The 19,522-nt window shown below is 35.3% G+C and overlaps 1 protein-coding gene and 1 long non-coding RNA gene across 5 annotated transcripts in view; one reads left to right on the plus strand and one right to left on the minus strand.

The window, feature by feature from the left end:
* LOC144300388 (uncharacterized) overlaps positions 1–619 on the plus strand; it is a 30,648-nt gene extending 30,029 nt beyond the window's left edge. Inside the window, exon 3 of the long non-coding RNA XR_013366995.1 lies at positions 48–619. This is a non-coding gene — a long non-coding RNA (uncharacterized LOC144300388). The remainder of the gene's footprint in view (positions 1–47) is intronic.
* WWP1 (WW domain containing E3 ubiquitin protein ligase 1) overlaps positions 1–19,522 on the minus strand; it is a 117,207-nt gene that overhangs the window by 95,263 nt on the left and 2,422 nt on the right. For 3 of the 4 annotated variants that reach the window (XM_077876357.1, XM_077876356.1, XM_077876358.1), the window contains exon 2: positions 1,819–1,914. The exons of the other annotated variant lie outside the window; for it this stretch is intronic. In XM_077876357.1, coding sequence (XP_077732483.1) covers positions 1,819–1,894 — 76 coding nt within the window. In that variant the 5' untranslated portion in view covers positions 1,895–1,914. The remainder of the gene's footprint in view (positions 1–1,818; positions 1,915–19,522) is intronic. 4 annotated transcript variants of the gene reach the window in all.

A 19,522-nucleotide genomic window follows, 5' to 3' on the forward strand; every position in this document is an offset into this window, starting at 1 on the left:
AAAAATACAAATGGAGTTCTGAGTATTAATATCTTCCTCCTGCTCAGTCCCACCTCTAGGATTTAATATTCTACACTGAGATCATCAAGAAATGTTTCCAACTCTCAAACACAAAGAAGAAAGAAATGAATTCTTTTGGCGGTTATCGTGACTTCATCTTTTCCTATGCATTTCCTTTGAAAACACAATTCCATGATTGAGAAAGAGATTCAGAAACAGAGACATTGTGAATCCTGAGTCTCAAATGCTTATACAATCAACAAACTGAATGAAACCCATTGAAGAAATGCTGAGGTCCAAAGGGCAATCAAATGACAAAGTGTCACTCTTCCAAGGAGTACACTCTGAATATAATGGAAACATTTCTGCACAAACTAAGGAAATTAATGTATGGAATTATTTCTGCTATATTTCTAAACTCCAGATAAAGTATTTTATTTTGTATGTGACACAGCAACATAGTCCAAAAATAATTCACCACCACTGTTCTGTTGTAAATTTAAATGTGCACACTGAAATTTTTCTATGTATTCTTTTAAGATACTTGAAGGTTTTCTTTGGAATGTATAAAGATTTGTAAAATAGGTTTTTCTCTATAATAAAATATAGTTTGTGCCAAGTTTACAAAGTCTATAAACAGAACAATTATTAAATTCAAAACAAAAAATACATTTGTGGTAATACCATTTTAAAAAGAGGTTAAAAAAATTCAGAAAAGCAATTACTTCAGGTGTTGGGGAAAGACAGGAACATGCAGTTACAGAGGTGCTCACAGGCAGCTTCTTCAACTGTGTTGGTACTGACCTAGTTCGTAATTGGTTGGTGCCCAAATGTTTGTTTTTATTATTAATTTCCATATGTTACACATTACTGGCAGGTTCAAATTATAGAATTTTTAAAAATTTCAAGAATGCATGGAAGGCAAGGAAGTAGATAAAGTGTAGATCACTAATTCATCAAGTGTGATGGTAAGAGAGTATGCCTACAGCTTGCAAAGCAAAAGAAGGAAAGGACATAGCTTTCACACAGATGATGTGATTAGTCTTCAAAGAAAAAGATACTCTTTCTCTAAACAATGGATGAAGGATCTAAGGAAAGGTAAGAGGGCAGCCCTGGTGGCTCAGTGGTTTAGTGCCGCCTTTGCCCCTGGGATGTGATCCTGGAGACCCGGGACTGAGTCCCACATCGGGCTCCCTGCATGGAGCCTGCTTCTCCCTCTGCCTGTATCTCTGCCTCTCTCTCTCTCTCTCTCTCTCTCATGAATAAATAAAATCTTTTTTTTTTTTTTAAAGGAAAGGTAAAGATATTAAGTCTTTGGAGGTATATTAAAAGGAAATTGAGGAGCTTCATTAGTCAGTTAGAAAGGTGAGAATAAAGAAGATAAACAGGCATATGATTATTTTAAGTAGATACTTATAATGATTAGTAACTGCAAATTTAAACAGCAAAATATGGCAGGGATGGTTCAAAAATGGTACCATTTTGCTTTCAAGGGGAAGAAACAAAGGCAATAAAATAATCAAATCCAACATACAATTAGTTCCCACACTTCATTTAATAACATAAAGTTGCAGGACACTTAAAATACAATGTATTACTATATATATATTCTTTAATCTGGCATTATAATAACAATGTATGAGTAGGGAGGTATTATTCTCATCTGACAGATGAGGAGATTATGCCTCAAAAGTGTTCAAAGTTTACACTCATATTTTTTATGACAATGTAGTCTAGAGAGGTATAATTAACTATCAATATATGGAGTCTGAGTGTTAAATATAGTCTTAGTTAAAAAAGAAGTTGCTCATCACTTACTATGTACCAGGAACTGTGCTAGACACTGGGGATATAAAGATGAGTAAGACACGATTCCTTCTTTCAAGGAGCTCATAGTCTAGTGAGGAGACAAACCTGTAAACAAATAAACAGCTTTCAGTATTACAGTTACTAAAACAGATGCAAAATGTAAAGTAGTACATCTGAGGCACACAAGAAAAAGTGGATAATCCAAACTACAGGAATCAGGAAAGGGTTCACAGAGGATAATCAACCTTTGAATGAACAGTGTCTTGAAGTATAATTCTTTGAGAAAACTACAGAAAACAAAACATTCAGAGAACTATTGGAATGGCTGGAAAATGGAAGGTAAGGATAGTGTCAAGTGATGAGGGTGACAGAGTAACCTAAATTATAAAGGATCCTACGGAATTGTTTATATGGTATTCGAAATATACCGAGAGTAGTAGTTTAAAGTTTATCATAAAGGTAACTGATAGACACCAATGGGTTTCAATACTGAGAATCACATTTGAGAAGAATAACTGGCAACAGTGGGGTTAGATTTAAAATACTGAGTTTATCTAAACCAGAGCAGGTAGTGTGAGGGAAAAAAAACTTAGGATATAGAAAAGATCTTCGACCAGATGGTTTGGGGACAAGCTGAGAGTTAGAAAGGAGGAGGATTCTGAACTAAAATTTCCTACTTCACTATCTGAGTGGATGAAGGTGCTATAACCAGGACAGTGAACAGCAGAGGAAGAGCGAACTGTGGGAGACAATACAGTACAAAGTTTAAGAGCCAACTCTGCAGTCATACTACTTTGATTTAATCACCTATTCTTCCACTTAACAGCTGTGTGACGAACTATGGCAAAAAGAAAAAACAAAGTCTGAGTTTTAACAAACTTCTGAGCAAATTAGTTATTCATCCAAATGAATATAGGTCATAAATTATGCCCAGAGAATATGGCCAGTTATATGTAAGCCGATTATGTCCAGCTCAACCCTTCAAAAATGCCACAGAATTGTATAAAAGTTTATTATTATTCAACTGCAAAGAACACTCCTGAATGTAGAAAATAAACTATGCTTCCAGTCCTGCAAGGTTATAGGCCTACTGAACCCTCACTTAGAAGATGTATCTTAATTGCCTGCTTACTTCAAGATGGCTTAACTAAAGAAGACTTTTACTTTCAGAAGCAAAATTTAAGAAAAAAGAACAAGTCTGATCCATTTTGCATGCTATGTAAAGAATCAAGGCTTGGAAAACCCAGAAAGCTACTGTCACATACCTATCTGCCTGGATCAATTAATAAACACACTTAAACTGGCTGCCTTGTCTGTAAAGTGGGCATGGCAAGGACCCAAAAATGGTAGAAGACAAAGTCTCAACTTCAATACTTAGTCTACTTTTAAAGGCAGTATTAATACATAGTAAACACTTCAGTAACAAGATAGGATGGTACATAGGTACTAGAGATATTTCATCTAATGAATGTAGAACCAGAAGGTTGGAAAGCCTGCATTTAAGCAAAGCTATTACATCAATTGTACAAAATTTAAAACTCAATGAAAGTGGCCAATTTATGGATGAAAAAAGCAGCTTTCCTGCCCCTAAAGTAGCCAAGATTTAACAACTCTAAAACAGAAAATAAGTGTTTCATAAAAGCACAGACTACAGAATAGGGGATTTAATTTTAATAATACAGGAATGTTACTTTTACAATATCTTTACAAAAGATATTGTTGATAATTTCAATTCATTTATAAATTGAAGTAACAGTAAACAAGAGGGTGACTCCTACTGATTTGCCAGGACCATACAGGTTTTAATTCTGCTCGATGGGAAACCTCTTGCTTCAGGGCACACCAGGGTAAACTTAGTAAACAGTATGAGGGCTCTAATTGTGTAGACACTTTTCTGAAGTACCTCAAAGAGATTTTTCTTGTGGAATCCTGTTATAATAAAGCATAATCTGGTTAAATTTTATATTTCTGTATAACCTAAATATTCAGAAAGGAAAAATCAACTTTACAGTGAGTACAACTCATCAGTGAACTTCAATATCACACCACTTGGACTACATGTTGGGACAAAGGAAGAGGAAGGAGCAAGAAGCTTTCTCAATACCTAGTGTCTTTTAGCCCTCAGAACTGCTTGCTTTTACCCAACTCCAAATAATCAGCACTGTGGTCTCCCAAGGATCCAAAGGCATTTCCAACTTCTTGAATAACTTCTCAATACTCAGGTCCACTGTTCTTCCCCCTACCACACCACTATCCTCAGTCCAGTCTCCGCATCAATGTCAACAACTCCCCGGCCTTGTATCCTGCTGGCCAATCTCATTCCACTGACCAGCAAGGCTGACTCCCTGCTCCACCAGCGCATGCTCCCTTTACAATCTGTCCACTTAATTCAGTGTCTCCAGTCCCTCCAGCTCCTCTTTGTCCTATTAGCACCTAGTAGCAATATCATCACTACTGTTTTCATAGTACTTCCCAGTTTCAAAATTTCACATACCTTTGTTTGGGATAGAAGCTAGCAAATTTCTTAAAAAGTTCACTTGCTCACACTGACCTGTCTGTGTAAGTATCACTGATTCTCTTAAATGCAAAACAAGTGCCACCATGATTACACACACACACAAACACTTTTAATCTCTGCCATTCTGTGACTTATAAAGCACTTGCAGTATCTACCAGACAAAGGGCAAATGAAGATGGGCATCTACAGGTACTTTGTCACTTCTGACTATAGTTTGGGCATTTATATTAATCTAAAAATACCTATTTAATCACAGGCTCTAATGAATTCACCTTTCCTCTACTCTTCTATACTTTGAATCAATTTTTTAAAAAGATTTTATTTATTTATTCATGAGAGACACAGAGAGAGAGAGAGAGAGAGGCACAGATACAGGCAGAGGGAGAAGCAGGCTCCATGCAGGGAGCCCGACATGGGACTTGATCCTGGGTCTCCAGAATCATGCCCTGGGCCAAAGGCAGGCGCTAAACCACTGAGCCACCCAGGGATCCCCACTTTCAGTCAATTTTAAAGTTTGTCTTAGTGAACTATTATGGCATGTCACAGGAGGAGCACAGAAAGGTTTTTTTTTTTAATGAGAAAAAATGTATTTATCTTCAAAATGCCAAATTTCCTAAATCACTACTTTCAACTCTTATTATTTATCTCCATCCAATTTCAGATTTTCAACCAGAGAAGGAAAATACATTAACTTTCTCCAAACCTTATGGGTCTGTTTTTACACATCCTCCAATTTTTACCTCTGCTTTTCCAGCAACACAAATCTAGGCCTCTTTTGACTTTTTTCTTCCAAATATGTCTCAAATCTCCCCTTTCACAAATTCATTCTATTTTTTAATTTCACTTTCCTGTGTCCAGTGAGTTAATATTCAACTGTAGCTTTCATTTTTAACTGTTATTCCTCTCAAACAATTATACAGAAAACCTGCTTTACCATAAACTGATTTGAAAATTTTCCTCTCATTAATGTTACCTGCTGCCACCTCAAGCTAGGAATCAAAAATAAATATAAAAAATTTTACATGTGAACTCCTTGCTCTCAAAATTATTCTATGACCAATCTAAACACTGGTTATATAGTTCATATAAACTTCCTTCTCTTCCTCAAATCAATAAACATTCATTCACACTGTCAGTGTATATCCTTACTGAGGTAGCCAAAAGCCTTGCTGAATTTAACCTATACTTCCTCAAATTACCATGGCACACACCCTAATGAACTGCTGCCCATTAATTTCCAGAATTTACTTTCTCATTGCTCTTCACATAAAATTCATTCTATTTACAGAAAGCTATGTCCAATAGCTAGTCAAGCTATTTAACTCCATTCTCTTTCTTATTCTAGTTAGTTCTAATCAAGTTACTTCTGGAGTCTGGTTACTTCAAATTTCATCTACTTCCTTGCCTTCAAATCAGTCTTGCGTCGCACTTAGCAAGATTCCAGTCACAGCACAATCATGATCACAGTAACTTAACTTGCTTTTCTTATCAAGGTGCTTGCCGTCCATTGATGAGAAAGTTACAAAATAGTTACCTATCCAAAGCAAAACTAACCACCTATCCTTTCAAAAAAAATGTGTTTCAAAAAAAAAAAAAATGTGTTTCATATAAGCTTCCAACCAGCAAAACGTATAGGGTCTTCTGGTCTAAACAGAATGCAAGTTTCCTCCAAAATAGGTAATAAATAATTAATAACAGGACTTGGCAGGGTCTAGAGGCTCAACTAGCAGTAACGATGACATACTGAAGTAAAGTCCAGTTCAGAGGATCAAAGAGCCAAGATATTCATATTCTGAACTGACAGAGTGCCAGGTTTTGCTCTTAGACAAGTCAGAGGTTAACAATTTTAAAAAATTACACTTACTGCAAACTTAATGTAAGACTCTAAACATCCAGTAACGTTTGAAGTTATAAGAAACAAAAGTCAAGCTCTGTCAACAACTAAACTGTCATTTATAGAAGCCTTTCAGTCTGTTTGGTGGTCCAATTATTTCTAATGAGGAGGGGGAAGTAAACTACTGAAAATAAGAAAATATCATTTGCCAAAGTCTAGTTTGAATTTTGATTTGAATTTCTACTCTCACATTTACGAAGAAGCAGTGTAAGAGTGGTTAAGAGTGTAAATTCTGCAGCCAGACTGCCTAGATCCTGGCTCATTTGACTAGTATGTTCAACTTTTGGCAAGCTTCTTTACCTCACAGTGCCTGAGTTTGTAAATCTATAAAATGAAAAGGCACCTACTTTATGAGTTAATGAGTTAATACTGATGAAGTGCTAACAAAAGTACCTAGCACACAATAAACTACATATTAAGCATTTCTTTTAACAATTTTTCTGAATTCTTTCAGTATATATATATACATACACACACACACACACACACACTAGACATGTTTTCAGGTAATGTGTTAAATAGAAGGAACACAAAAATCACCTGAGATATCCTCTTTGTCCTCAGCAAGTTTATAATATAGCCGTGGAAACAGACAAGGAAATCAGTAGCTTTAAGCTCACTGACAGGGTTGTGCAGAGTACTACAGAAGTACAAAAGAGGAGCACCTAAATTAGATTTGGTGGGAAGAGGTGAAGAAATGTCAGGAATAGTTTCTTTTTAAAAAGATTTTATTTATTTATTTGAAAGAAAGGGAAAGACAGAGAGAGTCCAAGTGAGGTATGATGGCTGGATCCTGAGCTGAAGGCAGACCCTTTAACCAACTGAGCCACCCAAGCATCCCAGGAAAGGCTTTTGAGAGATGGTAACAGTAAGACAGGTAAAAAAGAGAAAACTGTCCACTGGACAATATAGATGTTAGGAGGCCCTTAGCAAGGGCAATTTTAATACAATGGTAAGACCAGAAGTCAATGGCTTAGGAAATCATTATTTAGATGTGTGACTGTAAAGGAAAAGACAGATACAGACTTAAAGGGAGGTATTCATGGGTTTGTTTGTGATGGAAGATGGAAGAGACTTGAACATATTTTCAGACAGGAAGGAGCTGAAGTCATAGAAGAAATGATTACTATGACAAGATTTCTGAGAGGGCAGAGCTAGTTGACATTTAACAGAGGTACAGACATAAATAGTTCACACAGGCTAAACAAAGAAAAGAATGGATGAGAATACAGATATCTCTGAAAGTGAGAAGAAAGTTAGAGGTTTTACCTACCAATTTCCTCTCCGAAGGAAGCAATCTTTGAGGCGCTGAGAATACAATGGTCAATAAAAATTGACAACATTCCCTGTTTTAACAGCCATATGGTTAGGTAAGGAATTTTGAGAGCGAGTGAAGACTTTTGGGTCCAGGAGAGTAGCAGCACCAATCTCCACAGACATGTGAATTTTTTTCCACTTCATTTTTAATAGTTCATGTTTAGAAGCAATGACACTAATTGTTAGAGCCGCTTAGAGCACAGGTTCCAGAAGAGAAAAGGGCATACTCTAGCTACTGTCAAACTAGTCCTGGTTATTCAAATATATCATGTATACACACACTTTCTGCCACCTTCATTCATTAAAATTCAGCTAGAGAAAATAAGATAATTGGTATTCTCCAGAAAAGCTCTTTACTCAAGGCTCACTAATGACACTATTTCTAATCCACTACCAGTATCCCCAACCTGGCTGCATGTCAGAATCATCTGGGGAACCATGCTGGGGGCCCACGGGGATTCTTACAGAAATATTTGGGTACTCTCGACCCTCATCTACCTAATTTCTAATCATTCCTCATGATTCAGTTCAAGTGTCATTTCTCCAATTTTGGACTAGTTAACTGCTAGTTTTGGACTAGCAGTAGTTAACTAGTTAACTGCTACATGTTTCACAGCACTATAACCATGTTTCTCTCCCTTATTACACAGTAAATTTCTTTTATTATAACTCATCTTTATAATTCCAGCCCCTAGCCTACTTACTTAACACTCAATAAATTTATGATAAAAAGGAAGATTCACAATTAATAAAACATTAACCCTGTAGAATTGGTTAGGGTGGTTAGGTTAAAAAAAAAAACCCCATATAGTACAGAACTAAAATTTTAAAATGTTATAAAGAAAATCCTGGAAGATCTTATAAACCACCTATATCCTATCTTCATCCTAATTCTAGCCTCCAAGTCCATGTCCACCCTACCAATGTGATTTCATTGTCACAACCCACAGTAACAGCACAATACAAAAATATCCAATATAAAAGTAAAAGCATAAATGTTACCTGAAGTGCTTACTTGACTTATTAAATACTTAAACATCCAAAAGTACATAAACAAGAGAAAGCTGAAGTTTCAAGTTTAAACTTAAAAACTTCTAGCCCTAACTAAATTTTCAAAATAATTCAGAAGTCATATGCTAATCCTCAAATTATGTATCAACTGGACTCTAAAGTCTGGGGGAAATATGGCTGCTTAGAATACAGTACAAATCTTTTCACAGAAATGTTATAAATAGTGGTAAGATAACAAGACCAAGCCACAATAGCCTACCAGACTCAAAAGAGCTGAACCACTGTACTGTACAAGGAAATCTATTGTTTTACAGAGATGTTTCTGAGCTTCCACAAATACTTATCTAGGTGAATATGCACTGTTCCTGCCAAAATCAAAGAAATTCCAAAATAAATTTCTGACACTGAGAAAAAGTACCAACATCATTTTGCATAGTGCCTGGCACACAGTAAATACTCAAAAAACTACAGCTATTTTTATCAGAATCCTTGATTTCTACCCTTTTGTGTTCTTCAAAATAGTTTTATTTTTCTCACTGGATCTGCATTTTGGACTGTAAACTCCAAGAGTGCTGGACAAATCTTCACTATTATATCTACCCTGCCTATCACAAAGCCTGGCACAGAGTAGTGTTTAATACTTGCTTGCTAATGAAGGTTAATTAATAACAACCGAATCTCAAAAACAAGTAACCCCAGGCTTAAAGCCAAGTATAGTCTTATGTAGTTTTTATGTCCTCTTTTAAATGAACTACTGTACTTCTCAAATTGATTTTTTTCCCTTTAAAATCATCAAAATGAAAAATTAAGTGTAAAAATTCATGTAGAAAATATTCCTCTGAGTCACCAACTTAGAAAACACCGCTCAAGGCAACAGCCTCACTAAATATGGCATAGCGAGACAGGGCATCTAAATTTCTCTGGGCCTTGGTAATCCTATTAAAATGTTAGAGCACAGAACATATTGAGATTTTCTAGCTTACAACTGCTTGTCTAAAAACACTGCATATTTCATGAAAACATAAAAGAGTAACAATCATCCAGAATCTTTGCACCAACCCAACGCACAACTGTTTTCATTTTTATAGTATTATTTTCCTCTAATAAGCTGCTGCTTTTTTATTTTTTTTTTACAAAGTTGCAATCCAAGTATACAAATCATTTTGTTTTCTACTCCCATCCCCATTTACAGTAAGAACTGCCTATTTCAAACTTGACTGAACCCTTGGCCAACATCAGAGAAAGCTTGTAGTAGTAAAACATAGTCGTAGAAAAATGTTGGCACTTTTCTAGAAGGCCACAAGATGGGGATATTGCTCCATAAAACACACCTTTAAAAATATATAATTAAATACATTATACCAATTTCCCCCAAAATAAAATGAACACTTTTCCTCTGCTGGAAGTAGGTATATAAAAATGTTTGTACCTGGTTTACTAGAAAACATTAGTGAGGACAAAGACAATCACAAAAATTAGCAGTAATTATTCTAATTAAGCTAAACAGTGACCCTTAAAAATAAAACAAACACAGGACTTTGGCAATATTATTGTATCTTTAATCACACTAATCTTTCCTTTTTTCCTTGCTCCATTCTCTTGCTCCTCAGGTCATAATAAAAAAGTGAAGCACATTTTTACTTCTGCACTGGCTAACTTTATTTTTCATAATTATTCTTAATTTAGGGAGATGATTCCTATTTTTCTGTTTTTAAAAGAACTGACACTAAGATTTATTTACATCAAAAAGGAAAACTACACCAAAATGAAATCAGTAATGAGAATGAGATAGTTTCTTTTCTAATTTGCAATAATTCCTGTTTCTTATAAAATGCAATAATATGTCTCCAATAGCAAAATACTAAAACTTTTCAAGCAAAACATTTTTGTATTTGATCATTTTTCCCCATGCCTTCATGGATATCAGTAGGAAACAGGTTTCCCACTCCTGTGCCACATTACTCAATTAACAAAATAAAATTCAAATAACACTGAGCATCTTGAAACTTCAGTTCCAAACTTTCACTATCAACTTAAAGTAATAAAAAGAACTGTGTAAATACTTCCTAAGCATAAGTCTAAGATGATAGAGTGTAACTACCGCACTTATGTGAGATCATCTGCACTTATGTGGGGTGTATGAGTGGCTCAGAAACATAATTAGTCTTTGTTTCTATAATCTAAATCATGTCTCTAACTCCAAAAGTAGTAAGAACACAGTGACTATCTACTGGACTATTGTCTCTTATTGTCAGTCACACTAAAAACAAAACAAAACAAAACAAAACAAACAAACAAACAAACTAATGTTTTCAATTACCCTGCAGTCAACTGACTGAGAAAAGAAGAAAATTAAGTTTTAGGAATTTAAACTGCCTAGGGCCTTAAGACTAGTGAAAGTCAGGATTTTGAACCCAGATCTCCTTGGCTCAAAGCCAATGTTCTTTTTACTATGTTTCACTACATAAACTGAATATAAAAAACAAAATACTAAGCAAAATCTATGCCTTAAACCGAGCATTCTGCTGTATCAGTCTGATAGTACTATTTCTCTTATTTTACCACTTAAAGATTAAGCAACTTCATAGTACGGTGGTTTGTGGAGCTTTTAAGCTAGTCATTAAAAATGCTTTTGCTAAAAATTAAGAACAAGTAATCTAAAAAAGATAATATGTAAAACGTAAACACACTAACAATGAAAGATTACCCAATACCTTAGTATTGGGATCATGATTCATAAATTCTGGGGAAAATAATCCAGGGCACATAACATTTTTATTTTTACAAGGATCAAACTTAATATAATTATATTATGCACAATCTCATATTTCAAAATGACACGAACATTTCCGTAGATAATTGGTTGTTTGTTTCAAAGTATGGTATTTTAATGGCATATTTGCTTTCCAGACTTTTTTCCCTTCAATCCAGTAAAATACACAGTATCTGCTACATCTCATGAAAGTTTAGAGTCGAAGCTGAGAGGTGATTAAGAGACTTACTTAAGGACACAAAGCTTCTTAATTTAAGGCCAAACCCAGGCCTGCTGATGAGGCTACCTACCGCTCTTCTGCATTGCACAGCTCACTAGGGTATCATGACCCAAAGTTAAGTTCACGCCAAAACATTTCCTGATTGTTTCCTAATACATTAAAGATTCTAATTTACTAGAATTTAAGTAGCCATGGAAATTTACAAATTTACAAATTCTTCAATTCCAAAGTGCCAATTTCTAATGTGAGAAGAACATGTTGGAGTAATGTAATATAGAGAATGTCATTTAAAGTCAGATAGACCCTAGGTCCAAACTTCAACTCTATTATTTGTATATATTTAATCTCTCGGAGTCTCAGTTTTCTCACCTGTAAAATGAGGATACAAACACAATTTTGAGGAGGGGAAAGGAAGTGTTAACATCAACTCTAGGAAACTGGAATTGTTTCTAGAATCTGGACTACAGAAGGTATGCGATGAGTATTCATTTCCTAACATCCCATCACCACTGCCTCTCTAGCCACACTATCAATAGGTAGAGACACTCCAGTATTTTTTTTTTTTTTTTTTTTTTTTTTACCATCCTTCCACAGTTGTAGAGGAGAGCAGGTTAAGAAAAGCATTTCAGTCACATGATCATGCTGCAAAATGGTATGTAGCAAAACCCCCCGTATCTGCAGTAAGTAAGGACCAGATCAAAGTAAGACTTAAGCACTTAAGAGGAATATAGTACTGCTAAATGTTTGTTATAAATACAAAATTTCGGGGTTTTCAAGCTACTCAAGTAACTGAAACACAATGTTAATTTACTATTTACAAATATTCTTCCTAAGAATTTTAAAGGAGGCTGCCAGAATAAACATTCGTCAGATACCCCCACTCTCAGAGAAAAATATCAGAATCCAAAACACATAGAAAATGTACAAAATGAGAAAATCAACTAAACAGCTAAAACTTTACTCCTGGAATAATGTAATTCTTCTCAAGTTTAAAATACGGTACATATACAAGGCTATAAATTTAAAACCCAGAAAGCTATAAAAACATAAAGTTACTTCATAACTCATTTGGTGGCAAAAACTAAACTGACCTGGACTCATTTAACAGCAAAATCTGACTGAATGTGTTGCTTTGTACTGTCTTATTTATCCATACTCTAACATCTGCCAAAGAAAGTACAGGGTGCTACCCTACATTTCATTGGAGTTTTACCTAACATGGTATGTGGATTGGATTACATTTCCAAATTAAAAAACAAAATAAATTCTGAAACACATCTGACATTACCAACGTATTATGAACCCATTCCAGTGAATATTTACTTAATTCTAAGTGACAGGTTTAAGTCACACAATAAATCTATGAATTACGTATTATTACTACTACTTTACATATGAATACCTAGTTTACGTATGATAAAATCAGGGCTTAATCCAAGGTTAATTTGACCAAAATCACTTAGCCCATAAAGAAGTGTGAGAACTCAAATCTAGGTCTGTCTTAATTTAAGGCCTAAGCAATTCAAAAGTCAACACTTTAAAGGAAACTTAAATCACATAGGAAGTTTAAATAAGTTACTATTACCAAAACTTTTAACCTAGAACAATGAAATTCCTGAGTAAAATGTACACTTTCCATCCTAGGTATTCACATCCAAACACTAACACCATACATCACCACACTTCACAGGACAAAAAGAGATGAGTTTACTGTTGTTTTTCTCTCCAAAGCGCTAGCCACAAAGTCAGTGAAAACAAACACAAAAGTAGTACGTTCCTCAAACAAATGCCAACTAATCCCTTCCACTTGAATTTAGAAAGAATCATGGATCTGACTTTTTTTTTTTTAACCACAAAATGTACTAAACACCATATAAATACAGTTGATATAAACATAGGTCAAGTTTTTCTCCAGAAACAGCCCAAACTTAAAGATCTCTTGTTTCATCAGATATGCTCACTGGACTGAGAAAGGTTTAAGTGACACAAACCCAGGCTATCATCATCACTGTCCTAAGCAAAAGTTAGAGAAAATAAGCATCAACTTTTTCTCTTAATTGATCAATTTAAAATTTAAGTCTTTTCTCAAAATATTTTTCCCAAGCCAATGCCCTTAAACTAAGCAATAGATTTTCCCCACAAAAGACAGATTATGGTTCCCATCCAACCTACTTTCTACCCAAAGGAACAAATTCTAAAGCAGATACACTTCAATGAGAATCTCTATTTTGAGTAGATTATTTAGCAAAGTGAAAAGCAATGAGAGGATCTGATAATCACAATATCTAATTTAACTGTTTCAGTAGGCATTCTTTTAAGAAGAAATATCTTTACTCAAAAGAATTTTTTCTTTTGTAGAAGAATGGGGAAATGTTTTTGAACAAGGAAGCCTGATGGATACCTCTTGCAGGGTTACTACTCCTGCCTATTCCTTACATAATCACCCAATATCAGGTTTCTATAGTTTGTCTGGATCAAGTCCTTGGCAATTATCTTAAGCCTCTTTAAACATCTGAAAGGTTCAGATGTTAAGCTCTCTTTGTTTACATTATATATATGTGTTTACAGAAGACTACTTAAAAAACAGACTCACTAGAACCCCAAATTACTGATTCAGTTTCTACCAGCAAGTCTCTAATATGTAAAAAACCATCAAATATATTTGTTAAAAATGAAGATTCCTGAGCTCCACCCTATCAAGGACTATAACATAGTTCTCGAAAAGTATTCAGGCATCTTGCTGTTTAACAACTATCCCAGATGACTGTGATGCGGAGGCTGCACACTGACAAACACTGTTCTATACTGTAATTCATCTAATGATGGTGTTAGCAATTTCTTGTTCCCAAATTGCACAGCCAAACCATTACCAGCTGATAGACTGCCAGCCACGCTGAGTCAGTATCCTTCTTAGACTCATTCCTAACCTTTTAGCACCTATTTTTTAAGGTAAGAGGGGAGATTAGACATGCAACTCTGATCATGCCAAAGCTAAGCTACAACTATCTCTGAGTTAAAATGAGTGGCTCACAGAAAAAGTGGATTACTTGTCTGAATTTTAACTCACTAATAATAATGAAGTGCAATAAAAATGATTTAAGAGCTGTTTACGTCACAGAGACCAGCTTTCCTGCTTTACAAACATTATTTCAATTAATCCTTACAAAAATCCAGTAAGAATATTCTCTACATTTTACAGAAGAAACTGAAGCAACACTGCTATTAAGTCCACTCTGCCTGACTTTAAAGCTACAGCTCTTAACACATGCCAGAATGCCTTTAATTCTTAAACTTTAAAAGTGCAGTGATCTAGTTTATTACTTCTTGGTAAAGTATGTCCTAATTTATACAGAACACGTTCAGTTAACTAATTCTCCTCACAATGAGCACAAAAAGTAGTGCAACTTGGCAAGCAGAGGCTAATACATGACCGGAGTATCCTACTTCAAGTCAGGACTCAACAGTTTGCTTCCACACATACTATTCAATCATAACTATGGGGATACTAGACAGCTATCAAAAGAACTGGTTTTCCTTAGTTAAACAAAAAAGCTATCACATCCACAATTCTGTTAATGCTAGTACATTTTAAACTACCTTGTAACTACCATGTAACTCAGGGCAGGGCAGAGTCACAAAGAAACACCTTAAGGTAATTCTATCTGTCCCCTTCTTTGTGCCCTAGCCTTTCCTATTTATATAAATCCTGTTTCTCAGTACATTCAATTACCAAGCTCCTCTCCACAATAGCCAACATACTATTTTCAGAAATTTGAAAGACATTTGCACTAGAATGCAGGAGTTCATTTCTCAGTATGAAGAGAAATGCTTCATATGAAGCATATATATGAAATACTTCAAATCTACTAAATTCTTTAAATAAAATATAGATTCATTATTCCCCTCAGAAGATATAATGCAATAATAATGTAACACTCATCTTCATTCCACAGTTAGCCGTAACACTACATAGTAGATAACTCGGAAAAAAAAAAAAAAACAACTAGGATAAACTGATAAAGATAAGTGATGAAGATAAAGTGAGAGAAACGCAGCTAAGCAATCAATGAATACCTGTTCCTGGTAAGGATGAGCATTACTTTTATGCTTTACATGTCCCCGAGGAAAGAGAAGTTCCATCCCAGTCTCCACAAGGAAAGAGTATTCTCTCCTCTTTAACGACTCCTCTCCAAGGAGGAGGGCTCATCCTAACCTTTTTCGAAGACACTGCAAACAGAAAATAGTATTTGTGAGGCACTAGGTTGCTCAAGGCTTGTCAAGGCCAGAGTGACTGGCCAAGGAGCTCTGCTACCCTGAGTGTCATATCTAATCACAAGGGCTAAGGGGATGGGTCTCTCCCCACCTGTAGCAGCCACTGCATAGTGTGCTGACTGGGACATTTGTTTCATCCGAGTTGGGAGACTTGGGTAACTCACTGCTTCAGGGCAGCCTGGGCTCTGGGTCATGCACTTTTTAGATTCTGCCACCAAGTAAAGCAAGTCAATCCTGCCCCATTATGGTAGCATTCATGGTGAAATCCCAGAGATCCAAAATTTTCTTTTCTACCCAAGGATAGTGCCAGCTACTTCTATCTGTATAATAAGCAAAATATGCTATTATTTGCATTTCAGACTCCACTTTCTCTCCGACAGGCCTGGACTCAAAGTACCAAAGTACTAGGCAGCTTAAATCTCAGCTACATAAACAGTCTTCCAGGCGCCCTATTTTAGTATAATACACCTATCTGTCTTAATCTTGGGATTCACATACTTGTCTAGTCCTTTTCCCTTGAATCTGGGATGGATCTGTGAATTGCTTTAACCAACAGAATGTGGCAGAAATGATGCTATGCCAAGCCTATGCCTTAGGAAGGCCTGGGTCCTTCTTCTTTTGTACTGTTTTGCATCTTAAGCCACTATGTAAGGCCAGCCACACTGGTGGAAAGGCCACTTAGGAAGCAGGTCCCTGAAACTTTAAGAAATATGGAAAAGAAAGAAAGAAAAAGAAAGAAAGAAAGAAAGAAAGAAAGAAAGAAAGAAAGAAAGAAAGAAAGAAAGAAAGAAAGAAAGAAAGAAAGAAAGAAAGAAAGAAAGAAAGAAAGAAAGAAAGAAAGAAAGAAAGAAAGAAAGAAAGAAAGAAAGAAAGAAAGAAAGAAAGAAAAGAAAAGAAAAGAAAAGAAGGAAGGAAGGAAGGAAGGAAGGAAGGAAGGAAGGAAGAAAGAAAGAAAGAAAGAAAGAAAGAAAGAAAGAAAGAAAGAAAGAAAGAAAAAGAGAGAAGATCATCTCCCAGCTGAACTGCCAGCTGAATGTACCCTTTAGAGTGACCACCAGCAAAACCTAAACTGCTCAAATGAGCCCAGCCCAGGACAGCAAAACTATAAGCAAATAAGATGATTGTTTTAAGTCATTTAGTGTTAGGGTTGTTAAAGAGCAGTAAGTGACCAAAACAATGTTTACCTGGTTCCTTGCGTTTTGGCATAATTTGTTCAAAACCCAGAGTAAAGGAGAGAAGTAATGAATTATAACCCCAAACATTCATACAATCTCACAAGATAAAAGTCTTATGCCCTTCTTAATGTTAGTGACCCCACTAAACTGAGTTCCAAGAGGACAGGCTTCCTGTTTGTCCTCTTAGCACTGTACTCCAGCACCTAGCACAATACCTGGCATGTAATAGGTACAGGCTGTGTTATGAACAAACAATAAGTTTAAGGAATGTCAAGACAAATGTTAGTCTTCCTTATAACTTAGGAGTTATCTGGCATATGGTTTTATATAATAAGCTCCAACAGTTGTTTAATCATGTGAATTTGAAGTATATACTAAGAGCTTTTTAACGGCAAATCTTTTTTTTAATGATAAAGCTTTTTATGTGACAGTAAAAATCATGATACATACTTTCAGAAATCACATCCTGATTTATACGCTCCAAAAATACAAATTTCCATAGACGAGGCTTTTATAATGGGAGAACAAACTTCATCAGTAAAAGCAGCTGAATTAAAATCAACAAATTTCCAGAGGGAAATTGATACCTACATTTCACTAATGTACTTTTTTTTTTTTAATTTTTATTTATTTATGATAGTTAGAGAGAGAGAGAAAGGCAGAGACACAGGCAGAAGGAGAAGCAGGCTCCATGCACCGGGAGCCCGATGTGGGATTCGATCCCGGGTCTCCAGGATCGCGCCCTGGGCCAAAGGCAGGCGCCAAACCGCTGCGCCACCCAGGGCTTTTTTAGACAAGAAATCAACTTTTGCTCTTTCGTTGACAGGAGGATAACTACTTTGATAAATACTTACAAATTTCAAAATTACCCATCAACAGCCACTGCAATGAGGTTATCATTTTATTTAACACAAAGGAAAAAGTAGACAAGTTCAGATTTACATAGTACAAAAGTTTAACACAGATTTCAAACTCTTCATATATAGCCTTCAGTTATATTTCCATTCTAGATGAAGAGTTAGGAAGAAAAAAATTTACTGGCCTAGGAACAAAAATATGGGTCTTAGTTCTAGTTCTAATTTTAGCCACTTACTAGTCATATACTCGGAATTTTTTTTCAACTTCTTTGAGCATCAGTGTATTCATCTAAAAAAGCAATGATTATCTCCTGACACACCTACTGCTCAGGTGTCATAAAAATCAAATAATACAGTCTATATAACCATTATGGAAAAATGTCAAATGCTATACAAATAAAAGATATGATCCTCTTCTTAATGCCAGCAAAGAGTAGAAAAATCATCTATGTACGTGCTTTTGCTAGACATTTTCCCTCCGTTAAGTATTAGCAACTAGTTCCTTTAACACTACTATAAAGGCCAATTTGTTGGTTTTTCCACTCCTTGTTATTACATCATATTTTTATAGGAAGAGTAAAAAAGACCCCAGTCTTTCTAATAATAATGGAATCAAAGTTTCTAGAGCTACAAAAGATACTAAATAATAATTTTCTCAGGTTCCCTATCAGGAAGATAATCTTATAGGTGGAGAAAAGTTAATTATTTACTAATCAAATTATGCTTTAATCATACTGGGGAGAGTTAGCTCCTTAATCTGATGAAGAAATGCACTGAGTAGGACCCCACACTTCATTTCTTTTGTAAAGTTTCCATTTTTACTTGATAAGGCTTCATGAATGAAGTGAAAGGAATATTTTTAAATAAGGCATATGTGAACGTAAGAAGATAGAATAAAGATAAAAGTTCTTAAGATTTCATATATCACTTCCCCTCTTTCCCCCAAACCCAAACTAAGATACCAAGGAAATAAAAAAGTAAGTGATTGGTCCAATATTGCTATCTGCTCTCCTCCACATGGAAAACAAGAACAGTACAGATAGTACAATAAAAATCAAAGACCCAAGAACCACAAAATGTTAAAAACTGAAAGGAACCTCCAGGATCACTTAGTCTTACTGATGAGGTCACTTAAAGGCAGTAACTATATGCAACTGATGGTAAATTATACATCTTCTAACAAGAAAGAAAAGTGTCAATCAGTTCGTCGTTCCACTTTTCCCACCTGCTAACTGAAACACTCAGGGCAAATCATTTAACCTCTTAGGCTAGTCTGTTATATAATAGCAAATAACAGTACCAATTCTTGGTAAACTGTAAACCACAACACAAAGTAGAGATATTGTATTTAAGTGTATATAAAGTAAGTCTCTACAGTAGGGGTTATCAGTAAATGGAAGAATTTGAAAATTCTATGGTTTTAAAAAGCCTCCAGTAATCCTGAGAGCTGCTCCTAGCCCAACCTACTGACCCTTCCATAGGTGAGCTTCAGGTGAGTTCATGGACTTCCCTAAAATTATATACAGAAAGCACAGGTGCATATGGAAATTTTCCATGCCAGATTTTTTTTAGTTTCACCAAGGATTAGCAATCACCAAAAGGCTAATAATTACTGCTGTAAAGTAACATACATCTGCCGAAGATAAAGCTTCCATGGATACTGTTCAAAATGGTAC

This window comes from Canis aureus, chromosome 28 (genome assembly GCF_053574225.1).
Source record: "Canis aureus isolate CA01 chromosome 28, VMU_Caureus_v.1.0, whole genome shotgun sequence".
Lineage (NCBI taxonomy): Eukaryota > Metazoa > Chordata > Mammalia > Carnivora > Canidae > Canis > Canis aureus.